Source organism: Pezoporus wallicus, unplaced genomic scaffold (genome assembly GCF_028554395.1).
Source record: "Pezoporus wallicus isolate ANWC-B61680 ecotype Strahan unplaced genomic scaffold, APGP_CSIRO_Pwel_v1 scaffold_6885, whole genome shotgun sequence".
Taxonomy (NCBI): Eukaryota; Metazoa; Chordata; class Aves; order Psittaciformes; family Psittacidae; genus Pezoporus; species Pezoporus wallicus.
Window position 1 is genome coordinate 2,177,234 of NW_026638858.1, and position 17,805 is coordinate 2,195,038.

The 17,805-nt window shown below is 40.9% G+C and overlaps 1 protein-coding gene across 13 annotated transcripts in view; it reads right to left on the bottom strand.

Annotated features, from left to right (window-relative positions):
* Nucleotides 1–66: 66 nt before the first annotated feature.
* The window catches only part of BRSK2 (BR serine/threonine kinase 2), a 325,977-nt gene continuing 308,238 nt past the window's right edge, over nucleotides 67–17,805 (bottom strand). For 4 of the 13 annotated variants that reach the window (XM_057412868.1, XM_057412864.1, XM_057412863.1 and 1 more), the window contains 3 exons: nucleotides 14,994–15,041; nucleotides 3,328–3,392; nucleotides 67–2,677 (listed from right to left, as the gene is read on the bottom strand). In XM_057412868.1, the coding sequence (XP_057268851.1) occupies nucleotides 2,339–2,677; nucleotides 3,328–3,392; nucleotides 14,994–15,041 (452 nt within the window). In that variant the 3' untranslated portion in view covers nucleotides 67–2,338. Of the gene's footprint in view, nucleotides 2,678–2,930; nucleotides 3,393–14,993; nucleotides 15,042–17,805 lie in introns of those variants that run through there. The other 9 variants (XM_057412862.1, XM_057412871.1, XM_057412870.1 and 6 more) reach the window with 7 other exon arrangements.

The window sequence follows — 17,805 nt, forward strand, 5'->3', positions numbered from 1 at the left end:
CTTACTGGATCTGGCACTGGTGAGAAGTTTGTTTTCATGGACATAAACAGGACACTCAACAGCTAATATCTTTACTGAATGAATTTATTGGTTTTTGAACTAAAGTTGCTCACAGTTATTTAACAAGGGATACATCAGATTTTTCTGTCCATTTTAAACCATTAAATAATGTCAGTTTGTGTCTGTATATGTGTGTGTGCGCGCGTGTGTCTTTAAAGTACAAAATAGGAAGGATAACAAGAGGTATTGCTTTCATTTATTCTTATATCTTGTGTAAGTAATCCCCTTCCTGCTTGTACCACATGGGTTTTGCTGATATAGGTATTTTTAAATTATTATTTTGTATTGAAATCCCAGCCTTTTGTAGAGGTACAATGTAACAGAAGCATCAAAATCTATACACAAGGGAAGAGAAAAGAGGGAAAAGAAGGATGGGGGTGATGGGAGGGGAGCTCGGAGGAGAAGTAGAGAGAGGGCGGAGGCAGGAAAGACAACAAAAGCAAAAGAGACTAATTTACAGCAATGTCATGCAATTAAAACTGCCCCCCTCTCCTGCACCCTTGCCTCCCCCCCTCCCCAGCCATCACCCCCAGGTGTCTGACATGCACACAGCAATACGAGAGAGAAAAGTTTTAAGAATAGGGAAAATAAATAAATAAATAAACCAATAAAATAAAATAAATCCCTCCCATTTGGGGGAATGGGGAAACGGGGCAGAAGTCAAAGGTCTTTGCCCCAGTTGTGTCTTTAAAAATTCTTTTTAATCTTCAAACCTATGTACAAGTAAAACTGGTCCAAGAAGGGGAAAAATGATTAAAAAAAAAAACGACAACAACAAAAAAAAGAACTCATCCAACAGTATCAGTAAAAAAAAAAAAATAATCTTGCGATACAACATACACCCATAGGAACCCAACGAGCAGCAATCGAAGGTCATAAAAGAGCTGAACACTAATGCTAAGCCTACATTCTTAAAATCTCAGTCAAGAAGTACTTTTCATTGTGTTTTGTCTTCCACGCGTAAAACCACGTTGGTTTTGTTTGTTTAACCTTTGAACTTGGGCCAGAATAAGTTACACTTGGTCACATCATAACTCTTGAGGAGGAGGAAAAAAGGCAACAATTCTTCTTTCTCAAAGTCACAAGATAACACTTACGGGGTTTCTGTGTCTTTTTTCTACCTCCTCCCCAAAATAAATAAGAATCAGTGTTTCACTTACACGGTTATTAAACAGAAGATATATCTCACAGCTTATTTTTTAAATATATATATGTATATATAAATAACCAAAACCTAAGAACTGAAACACACACACAAAAAAAAAGTCCCCATCCACCCAACCCCACCCTCCTCCCCTTCGAAAAGAAAAAAAACAAAAATACCAACAAACCAAACCAAAAGTAAAACCAAATCCAAACAAAACTTTATAAAAATATCTTGCAGTAATTTTTAAAGTTTACAGTAGCTTTGTGATTAAGTCTCCCATTGCCCTGACTCCACCTTGTCTTGCTCTGATGAACTAAGTGCCAGTGATGTGCACACACACACACACAGAGGAAATAAAACCCAAGAGAAGTCTCTTTTCTTCTTCCTCTTCATCTTCTTTTTTCTTTTTCCTTTTTTTCTTATTTTTTTTTAAGAAAAAAATCACCCAAGCCAACAAATGAAACTGGTAACTTAAAGAAATAATAATACTGATATCAATGCAGCACTAGCAACACAACAATTGCCTCTAAATGCAGGGTGTGGTGGAGGATCCAGCTGGTTGAAGAAGGTCCCAGCGCGGTGGCACAGTGGCAGGGAGTTGACAGTGGGGAGGAAGGTGTTGAAGGAGGAGCAGCAGTAGCAGCAGTGGCAACTGTGCCTGGTGGCAGGAGAGACAGTCCTTGGCAGAGTCTTGTCCCTCTTCTTTGCTACCAGAAGTTGCCTTTTCCCTAAGTTTTAATGTTTTGTTTGTATGTGTTTATTCATCGAACCCCTCTCCCTCCTAAGTTTACTCCTTTCCCCTTCCAGCAGGTCAAAAAGCAAAACAATATAGTATAAAAAAAACAATCATTTTGTACATATATATATATATGTATGTATATTTATGTATAAATATACACACATATATACATGTATATATAAAAAAAAGGGGCAAAAGAAAAGGAAAAGGTGGCAGGGAGAAAAAGAAGGTTAAGAAAATCCTGTGATGAAGCTCCCCAATACTGTCTTGGTTCAACGCTTATTTCTGAGTTGCTCCTGGCTGGTTTCTGATGAGAACGCGCTCTGGATTCATGAAACATTGTGCTCCCACTACAACCATCTCCTTCCTCACACCCTCTCTCTGGGCTGTGTTCAGCTGCACAGACAGAAGTTGCCAAGGGAAAAGGTTTCACTCCCAACAATTTGCAACCCCTTTTCAGCCCAGACTCTGCAATCCCATAACTGAGCGGATCTCTCTTGTGGAGCACCAAAAAAGAAAAAGAGAGGGGGGGGGGAAAAACAGGCGTGCACTGGGGAGGTGTCTGGGGAGAAGTGGGGGAGAAACCCACTTCCTGAAGGGAGAGGGGAGGCTGGGAACCTCAAACAGGACTGGTCCTTGGACAGTCTACATCGGTTGCCTTCCGTCAACAAGTGTCCGCAGAGCACAGAAGGTGAAGCCGTGGCTGACATGTTAACTTTTCGGGATAATTCCTGGTAGCAGAGCGGAAACAAGTGGTGTCGTCAGAAACACAGAGAGAGCATGAACAGAACAAGAAACAAAACAAAAGAAAACAAAAGAAAAAAAACAATAATAAAAAACCCAAAAAATCAGGAAGGAGAAAAAAAGCAAAACATTCAAAAAAATGGAGGAAAAAAACCCAATTGAAAAACCACAACCCAAGATCTGGTGAACTGGGTTTGTCATCTGTGCTACCTTTTCTTTTCTTTTCTTTCTTTTCATTCCTTCATTCGTTTGTTTTTGTGTTTGTTTCTGAGATATATATTATATATCATATATAAATATATATGTATATATATACAGTCATTCCTTCATACAAAATTTGTCTATAGACAGTTTTGTACTGTTGTGGCAAGGTATATACATCCTTCTAGTTTAGAGGCTAGCTTGCTAAGGAATATTCTTTCATTCTTTCTTGCTTTTTGTTTTTTTTCTAAGTTATTTAATTTTTTTATGTGTTTATTTAAGGTTGGTCTTGTAGGCCGACTGATGAGACCATCTTTGCCTTGTCTTTGCCAGCAGGGTACTTATTGTCTCCTCTAGACCCATAGTCATTAGAACCGGAATCGCTCCGCTTGCTGTTTGCGCTATGCTTGGTTGGCGTGCCGGGGGGATGGCTCACCTGCCCGTTCTTCTCGTCTGAAAAAAGTTGTTTAATTACGTCAAAGAAGTTACTCAATGGGCTGCCTGGGTACACAAAACAGAGGAGACAAAAAAAGAAAGAAAGGAAGGAAGAAAGAAAGGAAAAAAAAAAACAAACAAGAGGGAAAGAGAGAAAAAGAGGAGAGAAAGAGAGAGAACAAACAAACAAATGAACAATGGGGTTTTTAACGAGAAGAACATGATGAGGAGATCCAGAGCCACGTGCGTGGGGGTGTGTGGGGTATGAAGACAATGAGCAGGAAGAGGAAGAGTGTTTAGGATGGGACACCTACAGAAATAAAGAGGCTGGGAGCATAAAGCACCTAGGGGGAAGGTCCTGGTTTTCTCCTGAGTGGGGAGCAGTGCTGTCTCACCTAGCAGAAGGACACAGCACCATGTGGCTGAAATAGTTCAATCTATTACTTGGAGTCACTTGGCCACTCCACACTGAAATGTCAATGAATGTAATGCTGGATATAGGCAAGTCCCATCTTACTGCTGCTGTTACAAACACGGGGCATTTGATATGGTCACCAACCGATGCTTTCCTCTGCAGACTTGCTAAGTTCTCTGGATACACCAGATATTAGGCTTTCTTTGCTTACACATCATTTCTTTCTGAGCATCTCCTTGCTCACCTTTCATCACTGAAGCTTAAAGCACCTGGGTGTTCCAAGCATTTGAAAAATGAGGTAGAGCTTACATGAGTATTGCCATCTGCCTGTGTGGTTTGTGGCTCATGCTTACAAGCTTCTAAGTACTTTCAGATCCTTCTTACAACTGGTACCTGGAAATGAAGATTCTGAATGCGCTGTGGAAACAGGCTGTTACACATCTATTTCTGGGACCTACCATGGTCAAGAACTACTTCTTCATTGTCCTGAATTCATGTTCTCTCTACAATACAGTCTCCATACTAGTAAAGTCAGGAGCCAGAGAGGAGTGTAGGGTTGCATGCAAGTAGAAAAGGTATCTCATATGGCCAGCCACTGGAGCAGGATGCAGGTTATGAACATGGGCTGAGCACCGTCCACATGAATACAATCTTTTATGCCATTTGGGCCTCCAGGCAGCAGGGTTTTATCCTGTTAATGCAGTTCTGTGTCAGAGAATATGTGGAGGGTCATACCTGAGGAAATGCTCTGGGGTGATACAGAGGGAAAGGGAGCAGCTGCTACCAGAGAGGTAGTATTTTGCATGCACTTCTTTTTATTTTCTTGGATTGGAGAATTAATCCTGATCAGGCATAAGAGGAGTCACACTAAATTCTCTGAGCATGGATATTGAAGGTGTTTTTTATCTAACATACACCATGGGGGTTATACATGCTCATGACCATTAAAACCCCATGATGCTTTTCTCATTATTGGGACTGTTGGCTCCATTGTTCTAACAAATGTAAATCATCTAAGTCCCACCTAAGCAGTTTCATTCTCAAGTTCCCAGAAGTAACAGCTTCTTGTATCTGCCTTCCAATGTGGCGGTATGCTGTGAAGAGTGGAGCCTTTCATCCCTGAGAACATTCAGTTGGGAGCAAAGGGGTTTCTTCATAGCAGATACTCTATTTATCCACAGTTGGTGAACACTGGTGGCTTGGTAATATATTTCCCTTCACTTTCATTACAAACATAACTGGTTACTACATCAGGCAAGTTGCAACTTGTTTTGTTACTTGGCACAGTAACTTGTCTGAAGAGTTTATTGAGTGCTTTCTTACTCTGTAATGGAAAATGCTATGGACATCAACTGCTCTTATACAAAGAAAGAGGAAATACTAGTATTTGTGCCCTGCAAAATTGAATTTTTTACTCTTTTATGCCTGCCCTGTACTAGCCAGGTAGTTGCCACTTTCTTCTGCATGTTAATGGGCAGTGAGAAAAATCAAATGGCTGGCATATACAGTGATGGATCTCAATCTTATTAATTGAATTATTTCCTTGTCTTTCTCTACTTGCCACTTTCTGGTTAACTTACTGCTGGTCCTGGTTTGGTCCTTGCATTCAGTTACACCAATGCCACAAGCAAATAGTTGTTACTTTCTGGAAGGGCATCATTCACCTAAATATCTGAAGCCTTAGAGATGGGCCCAAACAATCAACCAGGCAAAGCACATATCTCAATCTCTGGCTAAGAAGCGGAGGGCTATCAAACTCTCAGTTGTTTTCAGGGTCAGATCTTCATAAGCTCTACCTGCTTCCTTCCACATGTGTGCAAATGCTTTGAATGGGTGATATCTGTTCCATATCTATGACTTCTATTTCAGAGATTTCCCTAAGTCTCCCTAAAACTGTTCTAGGTTTGTGGGTACATGTTCTGCTCAGACTCATTTCTATCTGCTCAGACTAATTTCTAATTCTCTTAGGTGGATATTCTTTTTCAATGAAAAGGAAGAAAAAAAAGAAAGCAAACACTCACTCTTGAATGCAGGAATGTGGGCAGATCAGGTTCTTAAGTGGCTTTGGACCCCTCATCTTCATAAGCAAATGGAGTCAGCAGATAGAATGAAAAAGAGCACTAAAAAAAATGCTGGAGAGGGAAAGACTGCTAGATTGGGAGAAAAGGGAAGGGGAGTATCGCTAGTTATTCAGCTGAGCAGTTTATTCAACAAGCTTAGAGGGAAAGAAGAGGGCAGACTAAGCAGGGCTCTGCAAGAATTGGGGAACTTTTTGTTTTCATGTAGACAGGAACAGTAAACAAAAGTACAACTTGCAAGAACTAAGCAATAAAACATTAAAAAAATGTATATCTTGTATTTGCTGAGTCTTGGTACAGGATTTTTAATCATCCTATTAAAATATGCAGCCCCTGTTTCATTCACCCTTTCTCCTCCCCATGCCCTACCAGCTTTCAAGTGTCTGGAGATTTACTGCAGCAAAAGTATTTAACAGTCTACTTTTCTTTGCCCGTACCACTACTGGATTCCTTACAATCAGCATTTTTAGTTAAAATTTTAATGTGAGATAAGAAATCCTTAGGGATGTTTAAAGAGAGCTCCTGAAAAATAAAATAGGCCATTTCACTAACCCTTTCCTTCCTTTGCCTTTTTTAGTATCTGGACTTCTAATTAAATACTAGCTAATCTCTCCTATCCTGCAGTCAAGAAAGAACTGATCATACACCAAGCAATATAGACAGTCATTGCATTGATGTTGTGTACATGATGGCTTCTTAGTCCATTCTTGGGCTGGTCTAGATACTAGTCTTTGGATGGACAAGAGTTCTTACGTTTTTGTCTGGAGATATGTAAACATGGGTCAGCTATGCTGGAAGCATGAAAATGGTGTGTGGTGTTGCTCTTCTTGCTTCTTATTTTCTTCTGGACTTACACATGCAGTAAAACAAGACTTGAAAATGCAGGGATCATAGATTAGAATAGCTTTTTCATCAATCTTGCACTCCTAGCATTCAGTGCAATGTGTGTCATAAGCTCTTATACCTCTAAGTCCATCTGGGCCCTCAAAAAGGCTGCCTCTCTTATTTCAAAAAGTGAGAAGACGTCACATTCCCTCTGGACAAGGATGAAGGCTTGGTTCACTGATTCTTCAAAACTTCCCTGGTGTTTCATGCATCTGTAACTAAGATTTTCTTTCCCATTGAGAGTAGATATTCATCAACACAGAGCAAAGAAGGCATGAAGGGTAACAAGAGTGAGAAACCATGGGAAGGATCAGAGGCAGGAGAGAAGGTTCAAAGCATAAGGTTTACATCTATTAGGAGGAGATGGGTATGTGCATTTTGGAGTTAGACCAAGGAGCTGTATGCTGCAAAATGGGGAACAGGAATGGGTTTGAAAGCAAGCGCTGAAGCCTATGAAAGGGTCATGGGTTAAAAGGGGTGCTAGAGCACTATCATGGCCAAATATCATGAAAGAAGTAAAAACTGTGAATGCATTTGAACAGAATGAAGAAACAGGGCTGGAGACAAGATACAAAAAATGTGAAAGGAAGCTGGGCATGTGGCTTGTACCAAACTTCACAGTCCTCATTATTTTACCACCTATTCTTTGGAAGTCTGTCTGACATTGACTAGCCCCAGTGGTGTCACAGGTTTGAGAACAAAGTACAAGTGGAGAACCCAGGTAGGAGAGGAAAGAGAAAATCAGGTCATTCATTCACTCCAGGCACCAGAATTAACACTAGGAAAGGATGCACCTTGCAAAGCCCCTGACCTGACCTTGCAAAGACCCTCAGAGTCCTCCATGGAAAACAACACGAGGTGGTGAACAAGCAGCTTCAGGACAGGCCTGAAGGTTTCAGTCCCTGATTAGAGCCTGCTGTTTTGTAACATTTTAAGACAGTCAGGTAAGGACTTGGTCCTCTTTTCATTGCAGCAAATGGCAAAGTTCCCATGGACTTAAGGGAAACCCTGAAGCACTTCTGTGAAACCATCTCTTTCAAGTCTATGTATTTTTAATGCACTAATCCTTGTGGTGCTAAACACAAAGTTGCACAAAACTAATACAGCACCTGTGGATCCCAATCTACGGGATTATTCTCTGCCTTTCCTTTCTATATAGCCTGAGAAATTTTGGGTTTCTGCATGTTTAGCTTAGGCTTTGGGAGAAAGTGAATGGGAAAAAATGGTGCCACTGGAAACCAAGACACCCTTTATCAACCTGACTTCTCATATTCCTTTCCTTGTTGCTTCCACATCCTTTCTGTCTGTTTTCTGCCTGCTTCTACTACTGAGGTTTTCTTCCTATATTCATTCCTTTCTCTTTAACCCTTGTCTTTTTCATCCCTAGCCTGCTATGTATTTTGATACTCATGTAACAAAAATACAACTCCTTTCACATAAAGCATTGAAGCATTCTCTTGATGGGTGATAATCCATTCCCTTCCAAATCCATTTTGCTACTTTGTCAGAGTTCTAGCCCTCTTTGTTAAGTCTAGTCATTTTTTGCCCATTTGCTTGGTTTCTATTGGCAAAATCCCTTCTGTCTTCAAAGTCGGAAGACTTAAAATACAGAACCCATTTGAAGAGTATATGCAGTGAAAGGGATGACAGAAAGATAGAAGTGTCCTATCCTCTTTGTTTAGTCGTAATACTACATAGGGGTCTTCTCCAGACTAAAGAGCCCATAGCCTAGGCATTGTACAAATCCAAATCAGACAGATGCCTTGAGAAGCTTACTGACTACTGAAGAAGGCTACAGAAAGAATTTTTTGCTCCTTCAGTGGTTGGATGTATGAGGCTTCCCTCTAGACTGGAGAAGGGTGACAGGAAGACCATTGCAATGTCTTGCTGGGGGCCATAACACAAAACTTCCTTCTAGTCTATGAACATATCCTGCACCACTTGAAGTGAGCTGAAGAAACAGCAGAAATCCCAAGACAGGTACTTGTCTAAAATACAGGAAGTCAGGGAAGCATTTCAAGAGACATGGATGTGGCTTTTACTAGATTTATAAATTATCACAACAAATGGACTAGAACAAGTTTTCCCATTTATTCCTCTCCCTCTCCTCCTCCAAGTTAGTTACCTAGTAGGACAGCTGTTTTGATTCCATTTCAGTTTAGGAGTAGAAAATGGAGACAGACAGTCCACAGAACAACTCCAGCTTCTTAGCAGGACACCTGAATTGCAACTGGGAAAGGTGACTTCCAAAGGTAACAGTAGAGATTATTTTCCAGAGTCCTTAGACTCTTCAAGTAAAAATACCGACTGAAAGAAAGAACTTGAGGAGACAGACTGGTGGTAGGAACTACTCAGATTATAACACATTGTTAGCACAAGTGCTACCAGCAGAAAGTGGGAACTTTCAGTCGCTACACACCTGGGCAGATCTGAATGACCATTCTGACATTCAAATGCTCCGTAACCTATCCTGGTTCTTACTCCCTAAAACATTCCAACTCCTCTGCAGGAGGGTGGCCCAACATTTGTGACTTGACAGATGCACCCAGATGGCCATTTTGCCTCTATCTTTGCACATTTCCTCTCTCCTCTCATACACACACAGAGAAGCTGAGATCCAGTTCAGCCTCTCCTGCCACAAACAATATAACTGAGACGAGTAGCTCTTGGGTAATCAGAGAAGGTGAACATAGGCAGCAAAGACCTGAATAGATGAGGCATATTTCCTTGCTGCTACTTTCTGCAGAGCTAAGGTGTAAGTAATTAATCAGAAAACAAATGTGTCTGTTACTCATGAATAGCTCTGGCCAATCCAGCACCACCACATAATATTCAAAAGAGAAGACATGATGACAGAGAGGAGGGAATCATACATTCGTTTGGACAGCTGGTGGCACTGAAAGAGCAGGCAAGGATAGTCGTGGGATGAATAGATGCCAGATTCTGTTCTGGATTCATGCTGTTCTATCAAACTGGCTGGTAAAGGACTCAGCCCAAGCATCCTTTCTATTTGCCTGTCCTTTTACATGGATCTGCCTGCACAAGTGTATGCTGAGAGGAGAAGCTGCTGACCCACTCTCATAAAGCCACAGCAAATGATAGTATTGCCACTACCCATTCTCTTAGAGACCTCTACTGCTTCATTCAATTTTTTTGTCTATACAAATGTCAGAAATGTATTGGCACTTAATAATATGATTTTGTCCTTTCCTGACAGATGGATATTTACATACGATCTTATGGGTTTCAAGTTCTGTGACCAGTTCTTAATGAGAGAAACAACCTGTGTATGCTAGAGAAATGTTGCCTCCCAATTTCCTCTGAATCAATCCCTTCAAAATGTGATTTAATCTTCCAGCAAGGCCATCTCAAATTTAAGCTTAGTGCAGCAAGCAAATATTCACATAAAGTATCCTATGCACTGCCTGCCATAAATAAAGTAGTGTGATTCTAATTAAGAGAGAGATGCCCGTGTTTTCTGTGTTAGGTATTACAGAGAAAGAAGAAAAGATCTTGTATTGGACAGTAAAAATCTAGCCATAGCTGTCAAAAGAGGATCTGACATGTACCAAATAGTTCAATACATCTGGATTCTTCTTTAGTGCCAAGTTGCTATTTTTGTTGTTACCTTCTTCTACAGGGCATGAGTCACAAACTGGAAAAGAAATGTCACCCCAACACAACACCTGAATGAAGACATATGACTACAGTGTGGGGGGAGTGAGCCCTCCACTGGGACAGCAAAGGATACTAGTAGAATGGATAGCTGGGAAACCTGGATTGAACTCTTTGGAAAATCATATTTATCTTACTTATCATGATCCACCCATTAGGACTGAATATGTCATCTTTTGTGTGGGTCTTCTTCCTTTTGTCTCTCGCAATTTAGACAGAAGAATCAGCCATGCTCTGATAGACCAGTAGCCAGCACGTTTTTCAGAAACTCTATTAAAAAAAAGTATTATTCTGACTACGTCACAGTGTAACAGTGGTGAGAAGAACCTTTCAGCTGGGAGGGCAGCACAGATTATTTTCTCCAGGTTTCAGCATCTGTGTTCCTGCCATCAGTTCTGATTTTATGAATGCAAACCACCAACCTCTTCTTCCATCAAATAACTACTTTGTGAGAGCAGGACTACTCTAATTAATGCCAATATGGATCAGGATCACTTCCAAAACACCAAATCCAGGTCTGCTACTAGTAACACCAAGTCTCTAAAGCTACATGAAGAAAATTGGAATCCAAATGTGATGTAACAGTTTTTAAACTACAAACTATCACTTTATTTCTCAAGTACCTTGGGATACAACTGACATGGGCTTGCATCTGTATGAATCAAACTATGATTGAAAGGAGCTATGAAGAGAAGCCTTTAGTGCAGTACAATTGCTCTGTGTGCACAAAAGGTGATTGGCCATGGGGACAATCACCTTTTGTCCCCATTCCTGTTCAGATGGCTCTGAACAGGAAGCTATGTCAACTCCTAAATACTGGAAGCAAGAGATTTAAGTGAGATACATTGGAAAGATATGAAAGGCCAGTTTTCATATCTTTTCATATTTGCTGTGCTTCTCCTTTGATCAGATCATTTTGGCTCTAGCCACTGGTACATGCAAGGATCTGTAAATTTCATTTTTCAGCTCTGGTGCCAGGAATCAAGGTTTTGAATTGTATGCTGCAACACAGCATACTTAAGAATAAACACAAGGTCTTCTGGCCAGCTTGTTGCAGCAGGGTTATAGTCTAAGACTTTGCAGGAACATGTGTTTGTTCAGTGCCTAATATGATAGCATGATTTGACTGGAGCTGCATCAGTTATGTGTATATATATATACATACATATATATATATAGTTCCTCTTATCATCATGCAGTTCCCTGAAGTGCCACTGATACAACTGAGTGTCAGGAGGAATGGAAAACAAGAAGCAAAGATTGCCTTACTTGGAAATAAAATTCAGGCCCAGAGAGGTACAGTGTGGTGACTGGAAAATTTACAGGCTCCCTGTTTTTTCTCAGGAGGTAAATTAAGAATAAGGCAGGCTTTTCAGTCCTTTCTGCCAGCAGCCAGCACCTTGGCAAAACGTACCTGCTATGGACTCCAAAAAACTGGGGATGGCTGAGAAGGGGAGCTATCAGAGGCTATACACCAGCTTTACTACTGAGTCAATCACCCAGAGAGACTCGCAGATCACTATTTGAAGGACTTGAAGTCATTAAAATTTGTAAAGACAGACTCATCTGAATAAAGATTACTGAAATGCCACTGTGGGCTTGTGTGGCTCCAGAAGAGCTCCAGATCTAATGGCTCCATATCTAATGTGCGATCTACAATTATACTTTCTAATTCCTAGCTTTGTGCTTGAAGCTGGAGGGCTTTCCAGTTTGTGTATTATCTTGATTTTCTGTTTTCTTTTTTTTAATGTAAGGGCTCTGCAGAACCTATTAGAATCTCATTGTCAATTATATAACCTATACAGTGAGATAGACATAAATACCAGATTAGACAGTAGTAAACACTTCTCTCCATCCTGCCTCAAAAGAAACAGAATCCAGCTTGCTCTTTTATAGCTGTGTTGCCTTTATAAGGCTTAACTGCAGTACATAAAAAGGTAAAGCTTATTTATCACTAAACTGATTTGGTTCTGAATATGCACAAAGAATAGATCTGCTAAGTCAGAAGGTATCACTCCTGAAGGCAATTTTCAGGTTACAGCTGCATTTTAAATGTAAAGGTTTTAATTTTTACAAGGTAAGTTTAATCTTATGAACAGATATTAAAGACTTGATCGAAATCAGTTTAGTCTTTCTGACAACAGAAATGTCCCCTGCCCTGCTGAAATTGTTGGAAAGATAAAATCAAATACTCCACACCAACATGTATTTCAGCTTTAGTATGAACCAAATTATTTTTTTTCTGTTGTGAAATAATAACAGTTGGCAATTTTCTAGTGTGCACAGGTAGGGTTTATAGAGCTGTTACGTTATTTGGATATTGGCAGCTCCTATGTCATACCTCTGCTGTTCAATGTTAACTTTTTTTTCAGTGCCAGTGGCTATATGCAAAGTACTTCTCAGATTGATAACCACTGCTAGCAGAAGAAGAGATAACATTTAAAGGACTAAATAAATTTGCCTCGCTGTTAATTACAATACTCAATGGCTTACAGTGGGTGAAAAGATGTTCCTTATTCCTACCAGGGCTTTCACATGGCTGAGCCAGGCGTAAGGCATCTGATTAGCTCTTCCTGCTCCAGTGTTAACTCTTCTGAAAAAAGGCCCCCTGAGATCAAAACCCCACATAGCATAGTTTTTCTTACACTGTTTGTTATTACTACATGAACAATGTGTTAACTTCACTGCGGGTGCCCTGTTCTCAAAGTCATAGAAGACAGTTTGCCAATAATAGGCTAAATGCATCGTTCCTTTTCAATCCCCTCTCTAAACTGTGGGTGAGCTATCCTGCACATGAAAATAGCTTTTCACTCCTGTAGGAGGGCGGAATTCAGCATGGTGCAGTCACCACTGCTCATGTTGTATGTGAGTACATGAACAAGAATGTGTTTTAAAGAAAGCAGCTCCATTAAACCCCATACATATACATATGTGTATATATATGTGTTCTGTCTGTGGTGTAGCTGTTACAAAATAGTCTTCCTGCTGGCCTTCAACTTGTTCTCTATGTCCCTTGTTGGATTGATGCTGACACTGTGACAGCTGGAGGGCCTGCCTGAACTGGGAGTGAGCAAGAATGCTCTCTATCTAGAGAACACAGAGTACTGGCTGGTTATCTGTGTGGCTTAATTAACTTCCAAGCAATCAGAAGAATCAGCATTTCAGTATTTTCGTATGATGTGAATGCCAGATCCAGGCAAGAAACAAAGTCTTGAGGGAGAAGAAGGATTTGCTGTCTGATGCCTTCAGGAAGAAGCTGGAGGTCTGCCTACAACTTAAATGAGTCTTCATGAGGAGATCTGAAATGGTATAACTCAGAAAACTCTAACAAGAAATTGAATGAGTTCCCTTCAGAGCAAAGGGAAAACTCCCATCGACAAAACTGCAACTTAAGGGAAAGAGATCATCTGAAATACAGGAAACAGGCTGAATTTTATCTCAGTCGCATATGCTAAACCTAATAGCATCTCCACTGGGACAACTTTCTTTTGTTGTTACAGACTCCGCAACAACTCCAAAACAACTTTCCTCAGTTTACAAAGAGATGGCGCAGGAGTTGCAGGGCCAGCTAGAGAATGGTACTATCTCAGTTATTGCTTCCTCAACAGCTTGTGTTCCCTTTCACAGAGATGTCTGAATTCAACCTAGGTACCAGAATGAAAATCTAAAGAGAACAGAGTTCTCTTGTACAGAACCTTTCTGTACAAGATATAAGTAATAAGACAAAACCCTCTCTTAAAGTATTTGGGTATTTCCACTACTGTATTTGGAGGAGTCAGTAGGGGCACAGGTAATGAAAGAAAGAATACATTCCAAGTGTGGATAGAGGGGAGGGAAGGCAAGGGACAAGTTAATCAAAATTCACAGAACCCCAAGCAAGTTGAGCTACAAGTTTTGCAGAAAACTATTTTTTTTTTTCCTCATTCCTAGCAAAATTCTGAATCTGCAGTAGGTCCACTACTCTCCAGATTAGAGATACAACATCCTTCCCCAAGACCAGGCTGTAACTGTGACAATTTACACTAGCTAAGTGCTTGACAGATATATGTAGTGTGTCTTATGGAAGATTTAAAAGGGTCTTACCCCAAGGATATATGGGGAAGAAGGGAGTGGATGCAAACCAGAATTAAATAATATAGCAATCCCGTCTCAATAAAGAGCAGGAAACCAAGGGAGACAGCAGTTACAAGGGCAGCATTCAGCTTCACTGCAGAAAAGGGACTGAAGAATCATGAATCAAAGGCAGCAAGTAAACAAAAGCGGGGGGAGGGGGGGGGGGGGGCAAGGGAGGAAAAGAAAACCGCTGCCCCAGGTTATAGAGAGGGAGGGAATCTCAAGTGCAACACCACACACTTGTGCTATGAAGTGGAAAGCTGTGGTGGAGCCTGTGCATCTGTGCATGGATGGGGAGGAACAGAATAAGGGGTATATGCTTGTGCCCACCAGGTTAAGTGAAAGACATAGTGGGCTGTTATGGGGTGGGTACTCTTGAAGAGAGTGTGGGAGAGCAGGGATAGGGATGGGGAGCAGGAGGAGGGGACAGGACGGCGCATTATTATATTGCTCAGCAGGGGCTGGGGAAGGAGAAAAGGCAGAAGGGAAGGAAGTTCTTACCACATTTGGAAAGTCTGCCAGTCATCAACTCCATACAGTTAGTGGTGTCTGGATCACAGAATGGAAAGAGGAGGGAGGGAGGGAAAAACATAAAAAAAGGTTTCCATACCTCTGTGCATAAAGTAGTAACTTAGCACATTATTACCTGAAGCAGGAAACATATACACATCTTGGTCTTTACACAACCCAGGCCAAATTCTGCCACCCATTGTATGCCAGTGCAAACCTGGCTCTGTGACTGAGTGTGGGCACTACTTTAGTACCACTGCTTCTACTCACCTCTTTATTATAGCTGTATGGATTTATGAGATGTGGGAAATACTCAGCTGCCACATTAGCACTAAAATACACTGAAAATACTGTTTCACTTGGTCAGCTTTACAAGTTAGCCTGCAAGAGCCAGGAAATGCCCAGCCAGCTGATTTATGTACACCAAAAACCTCAAGAGAAGGAAGAAATCAGTACTGTGCTATTGCATAAGCAATGAGAACGCTACTTACACAGCTCAAAACCATCTTTTAGACCCCAAAGAATAATAACTCTGCCTCTCATTCACCTGTAGTCTCTTACCCCTTTTGCTTTCAATGTCACTATTCGCAGGCAATTGAACTATTGAATTACTTCTGGTAGGGGTGGCAGAATCTAGCCCTAAGACATTCCTGTCCACTTTGTGTAGAGCTCCCAATGCCACAGACACTGAGTGCTTTTTACTCAGGAGCAATAAGCAGAAGGAGCTCTACATGGCAGCTTTAAAGCAGAAAGGACCAGTCCAGCTGGACACTTTCATGTGGAACCTGCTAGCAAGCCAGATCTGCTGCTGTCAGCCAGGATCCCCTTGCATTTGGGATCTAAGTCATTGCATCCGTGAGTGCTGGGAAATGCAGAGCACTCACTGCTGAGCAAGTGGCTAGCAGTTAAAGCACTCAGTTCAGTCTCAGATGTCCTCTTGCCTGGCCTCTTGATGAACACTTGGGTTTTCATGAAATGGGCTTCCTGGAAACATGCACACATATGCTGAAAATCAGCTCTTAACTACTCCCTATCTGCTGAAAAGTCTGCAGGAGAGAGGGATGAATAATTTCGTGGTATCCCTCCCCTTAAAAACTGAGAAAAGTAATTTCAAAAAAGGGGGGAAGGGGTGCTGGGTATGCTTCCGTAAGCTGAACCCATGCTAGAAGAGCATGGATGTGTATGTCTTCTGATGCAGCCACGTGTGTGCTGCACAGATCATCTAGGAAAGCATGGAGTAGAAAGGGCAGGTGCTCGGTCCAGTGATACTGGTCAAAGCATCTAAGCAGCAGCTATATACTCTCCATTTGGAAGGTTAGAGGAAGGCAGAGGTCAGTGGGAGATGACACCCATGGAAGGTTTCTCAGAAAGGCACAAGACTGAGAAGGAAAAAGGGGAAAAAGTAAGGAGGTGAAGGAGAAGAGAGCACTGAAGAAGTCGACAAGGTATCAGAGGTGTCAGGGAGGCCAGGAGTCCACCTGCCTTTGAAATTCTTTGGCTAGTCTGACTGAGTGAAGGCAGATTACACTCCCAAAATACATTTCTCCCTTAAGATGCCTAAAAGGTTTACGAATTGCCTACTGCTGCCTATGAGGCAATGACTAGAAGTCACAGTCACGAGTTTGTATCATTATTTTTCTTTAATAAGTTGAAGAAGTTTGTGATCTCATGTGTTTTTGTCGTTCCAGTCCAGCCTCTGAGTAAACTACACCTTCTTGTAATGCAGCGTAATACAGATCTGTAGTGGCAGAGCTCAAAGCATTCACCCAATCATTAGCAGAACTTATGATTTGAAAAAAACACATAAAAGCAAGGAAAGTCTCAAATATGACTGAAAGATTGTTTCTGACTCCCACCTCCAACACCTGAAATTTTCCCCTCAAGCATAACTAGCCATCTGGAAACAAAAAAGTAGCATTTGGAAAATGTCACAGTAGGTAAACATTATGGTTGGTTTGCTAGGAGTCTCCTGAAACTGGTTTCTGTTTCCTTGTTAATTTTAACAAATTAAAAATAACCACATTTCCTGAAGTTAATAGTTCAGAACACTGTCTTTTTTCTAAGTCACTTGCAGTCAGCATAGCTCTTCTTAGTATTTCATTTCAAGCTAATAGCGCAACAAGGCTACATACATTAATTGTATGATCAGAATACAAATTGACAGATCTACAACAGGAAAAAGGATTGTAACACAAGCTTTTTGACAGCATAATGTCTTGAGCTCTGTACCCTGTTTTGTTGCTAAATACCTAAATTTACAGGTTATACAAGTGGCTTAGATGGATCGGGAAAAACACAAGCCCTTTTTCGAAACATAAGACCATGGAAAATATCAAAGGAAGACTAAAAAAACCTTCTTATTTGTCTTTCTTAAAACTTTAATGCATAACTATAATTGGCATTCTCTATATGGCCATGGCCAGTCCCAGAAACTGTACAGGATTTTATTTTTTAGTATCCTTCCAAGACATAATCAGGTTGTTTTCCCCCTGTTCCTAAGGCAAATCAGAAATGAACATGCCAGAAACAGTAGTTCATATTGCATCACTTGAAAGACTACCAGAATTAACATGCCTTCAGCTTCTCTGCTATAACTTTAGCACTGCTTTCATTTCTATCATATTGTAACATCTGCTTTAGTAAATACTCTGTGGTAAAATATTTCATCATTTTGAAGTAGAATTTTCACCCTAATTAGAAATCCGTAGATTCTTGGCAGCCAGTATCTGCTCCTGGATAATAAACCATAACCCAGTGACTGTGGGATCCAGGTGTTACATGAGGGAAACAAAGTGAGGGTCCA